Source organism: Cataglyphis hispanica, chromosome 2 (genome assembly GCF_021464435.1).
Source record: "Cataglyphis hispanica isolate Lineage 1 chromosome 2, ULB_Chis1_1.0, whole genome shotgun sequence".
Lineage (NCBI taxonomy): Eukaryota > Metazoa > Arthropoda > Insecta > Hymenoptera > Formicidae > Cataglyphis > Cataglyphis hispanica.
In genome coordinates this window covers 6,431,588-6,435,923 of record NC_065955.1, presented here as the reverse complement: position 1 = coordinate 6,435,923, position 4,336 = coordinate 6,431,588, and the positions used below count along the sequence as shown (strand labels likewise).

General features: G+C 26.9%; 1 protein-coding gene across 3 annotated transcripts; it reads left to right on the top strand.

Moving 5' to 3' along the window:
• Positions 1 to 273: 273 nt before the first annotated feature.
• LOC126858961 (uncharacterized) lies at positions 274 to 3,204 on the top strand. Of its 3 annotated transcripts, none has more exons than XM_050609743.1 (8): positions 274 to 445; positions 641 to 711; positions 858 to 1,065; positions 1,155 to 1,675; positions 1,778 to 1,958; positions 2,052 to 2,255; positions 2,382 to 2,626; positions 2,702 to 3,204. In XM_050609743.1, exons 2-8 carry the CDS (start codon positions 685 to 687, stop codon positions 2,867 to 2,869), a joined length of 1,554 nt encoding a protein of 517 aa, XP_050465700.1. In that variant the 5' UTR covers positions 274 to 445; positions 641 to 684; the 3' UTR covers positions 2,870 to 3,204. The 3 variants fall into 3 exon arrangements, with proteins under 3 accessions (XP_050465700.1, XP_050465699.1, XP_050465697.1); XM_050609742.1 differs by having other exon boundaries at positions 568 to 711; positions 2,400 to 2,626; XM_050609740.1 differs by having other exon boundaries at positions 568 to 711.
• The last annotated feature ends 1,132 nt before the right edge of the window (positions 3,205 to 4,336 follow it).

Here is a 4,336-nt window from a genome sequence, read left to right as displayed (position 1 = left end):
ATTTGACAAAGGAGAGAATAATTCTTATGGCATCGCAAAAAAGTAAATATTTCTTACCGTTTATTGTGACACATAAATTTTTTCTTTTTTATCATTTATTGACGTTTTACGAGCCTGTGACGGTTTTATATCTATAGCTATTCTGTATTCGATAATAACTTTTAGACTCTCAATAATAATTCGACATAAGCCCGACTCGCAGTATGTAAGATGTTGATTGTATTTCTCCTGTAACCTCGAGTTTATTTCGTATGAGTAAACAAATATTATATCGACGTTGAAGCTTATTGAGTTATGACGCAGTTATTCAAGGTAAAACAAATAGCGCTATTACTTTAGACAGAAATAAAGTGAGTACAAAAGTCTGAACTTTCAACACTTATTGTTAATTCAATAAAATATTAAAAAAGCTGAAGAAGAATTGAATATAATAATTGGAAATATGGTGCGTATTTGTGTGCAGATATGTTATATAAATAATAAAAAATAAACAATATAATAAACTTACTCGACAAAATTTACGAAAAAAGGGAATGTTATTAATCAGCTATCTATATATAATTTTAGGAACGTTTTAACATAAATGATATATTTTATAGACAAGACAATATTTTAATTGGACCAAAAACTTTCTTTCCAGAAAAAGATTGTATAAATATCGGAAATATAATTTTACAATCTTTTATGTCTAACCCGAACTTCATTGGTCAGGTAACACGTTTTATAACAAAATTTGTTTCCTTCTTACAAATATGTTTACACAATACAGATATTAATTAATTAACAATATAAAATTTTATATACTTATTAAACAAAAGACTTAATATTAATAAGTAATAAAAAATATTGTCTCGCAGGTAGATGCGGAGACAGAAGAAGCAAATACATTTCAAGAAATGAGAGAGAAGAGCGTGAAATGTGCATTATGGATGCAAAAATTGGGTATTCAATCGAATGATGTAATAATGATATGCACAAACAATCGATTAGATGCTTATATACCGTTTCTAGCGACTTTATATATCGGCGCTATTGTTAGTCCATTGGATCAGATTTTTAACATAGGTATATTATTCTTCATCATCTAATTTTCATACTATTCATTTTCATAGTCAATTATTTATTAAAAACTTAATTTAATTTATTATTCATAGACAATTTGGATTACTTTTTGGAGCAAGTGAAGCCGGCTGTGCTTTTCATCAACGAAGAATTTTATAAAGAAGCTCGCGATCTTGTAAATAAATTTAAACTTTTTAATGACAGCTCGCTCCTAATAATAATCATAGCTTTTTCCAATAAAAATGTACAAACTACAAATGAAGATTTCTTAACTCTGGAAAAAATTCTGAATCTCAACTACGATCCGTTTAGTATTGAACACTTTTCCTGCGCAAAAGTGATGAATATGAAGTCAACTGCGATGAAATTGTTTACTTCAGGCACAACTGCTTTTCCTGCACAAATAGACATTCCTCATTCAGCTTTCATGGCTCCATCAAGTCAACAAGCACCCAATATGTTTATAAATGATATCGCTCTGTTGTTCGAATCTTTATGTTATATCAATGGCATATTCATAACTATTCAGGCTATTCTTTTGCACGTAAAGATAATCAGAATTAAATCGCACTTTACCGCAGAAAAAACATGTCAAGCAATAAAAAAGTACAAGGTATTGCAGAGATTAAAATTTTATTTTTCATATGTCTATAAAATATAAATAATATGTTACATAATATATAAAATATATAAATTAAATGTTTATTTATTTTAGGTATCGTGGATTTTTCTTGAAACTAATATGTGCACTCAATTAATTAAGTCTTACCAACTTTTAAGATATAATATCACTTCTTTAAGGACACTTGTATTCAGCGGTTCAACTGCCAATTCACGCAAAATTCATTTTGATCTCAGAATATTGCTACCTAATGTTTTTATTCTTCAAGCATACAGTATATATATTCAATTGTTACAATTATAATCAAATGCTGACATATATAATAGCAATATAATATATAACATTAGTGAATCTTATGTTATTTCAGGTCTAACTGAAACAGGCATCATCGCTTATCAGCGACAATCAGGGAAAATGGGATCTTGTGGTTACGTAAGTGCAAATGTTCAATTAAAGATAGTCGACTTAAATTCTTTAAATAAAGGGCAGTTACAAGGTCCATGCAAGTATGGTGAGATTTATTGCATTTCTCCCTATATGTTGACAGCATCTAAGACTCAAGATTCTCACGGTTAGTTACATTTTATTATAATTATTAATCTTTAATTATGATCTATATTATATGATTTACACGCTTTAAGTCATTAATAAAACAAAAGATACATTTTATATAGAAAGTTTATATTGATTCGTACAGAGGAATTCGGCATTTTAGACTGGTTCAGGACCGGAGATATGGGTTTTTATGATGAAGATGGAGATATATTTATCATTGACCGAATCAATCAACTTTTGGAAGTCCAAAATTATATAATTTCACCAACTTTAATTGAAAATTTATTACACTTTAATATGGCGGTGTTTGAAACAATTGTAATCTGTGTGTCGATCAATAATAAAAAACACGCAATGGCGCTTGTTAAGAAGATACCTGGAATGAAGGTTTAAATAATTCGCTTCTCATATTAAATCAAATAATAATATTTTTACAAAAAGATTTACGTTTTTGTCTGTTAGGTGACAGAAATGGACATAAGACAATTTGTGTTAGAAAACCTGGGTTATAACAATCATCTTCCACTCGTGTTGTTCCTTGAGTATTTACCGCACTTTTCTAATGGAAAAATCAATCGCAGGTTTCTTTCTAATGGAATACGTTGTGCATTAATTTCTAAAATACTATAATAATTTCTAATTAATTTGTCAGTAAAGCATTATGATGTAAATAAATCTATCGTAGCAAAAAATAGTCGTGAATACAAATATAAAATTATAAAACATGTTCAAATCATCATTATTTAAATATGTACGCCAAGATGTAAGATCAAATTATACGATGATACAATATTTTTGCATATTTAATAAAAAATGTAATGTATATGTACTAAATTTTATAAATAGCATAAAATATTTTTCACTAAGAATAAAAAATTTAACGTTTTACGCAACATTATATAACTAAATTCAAGTAAATTTGATCAAGCTGCAATCTTGAAGCAAAAAGAAATTAGAAAATTATATATAAGACAGAATATTGATAAATTTCTAACATTAGCAATTATGTATTCTTCTATGTAGAGTTGTGTGCGCAGTATATATAATAAATCTTATATATCAGAATTTACACCACATTTAAATCTTTATCTCTAATCAATCTGTAAAAGTATTATGTTAAAATCAGCAAGAAATATCAATAGCTTAAAATTTTTTAAATAATTTTGTGAAAAGAATTTTTTGGTCTCAAAAATCTTTGTAAATATTCAAATTATATAATCTCAAGAAATTATTTTCAATCGTATAAGTGATTGTTTTGACACTATAAGTATACAGTTTCAAAATTATTAACTACAATTTTTCATACAAAAATTCTCTCCTTTTTTTGGCAAAGAAGAAATTTCGATATATTACAGTATTATATTTATATTAATTACGTGGGCAAGTCAAATATAAACCAAACTCTCTCTAAAACATTTTATTCAATTAAAATATTTTCAATGCATACCCAAGTCATTTTCTTATATAAATTTCCATTTAAATCTAAGCATTCGTGGCAGCGGATTGGTAATGTTTTTATTCTTCTGTCATAAAAAATAATGGGACATGAAACTAATTATGCACGAAAAAAGTGTTGCTTCTATAACAACGCTAGATCTTATACTGCTGTTATAATTCAAGAAATTGCGTTAACTGCATTAAACCACTGTTGAATATTCCCTTTAGAATCTCGATTTATCTCTATGTGATTACCATTTATTTGGACCATTAAAAAAAGTATGACAATGATTCAACAATAATGAAGAAATGGAAGAATTTGTTTGCATTTGGTTTCGAACACATCTCACACTACTTTTTATGGCATGGAAATAAAAAACCTGCCAATCTAGTAACAAAAATGTTAAGATTTTAGTGGATTTACATTCAAATATTAATTTTTGGCAATTTTCTAAAGACGCATAAATGTTTAAAATTTGTAATAAGAAATAATAAATAATAAACACATCTTTGTAAAATCTTTTATAAAATCTTTGTGTTTGAAGAGAAATCTTTATAAAGATTAAAATTTGCGAATTGCAAATCTTTGATTAGTTTGCATTATACGAAAATATTGTATGTTTATATTAGTTTGTATTATGCAAAAATACCGTATTTGCA

Bases quoted from the DNA above. Each gene is read 5' to 3' on its own strand.
- LOC126858961 (XM_050609740.1), top strand. The intron at 1,676-1,777 runs GTATTGCAGAGA...TATTTATTTTAG, and splicing joins AAGCAATAAAAAAGTACAAG to GTATCGTGGATTTTTCTTGA. The intron at 2,256-2,381 runs GTTAGTTACATT...TGATTCGTACAG, and splicing joins TAAGACTCAAGATTCTCACG to AGGAATTCGGCATTTTAGAC.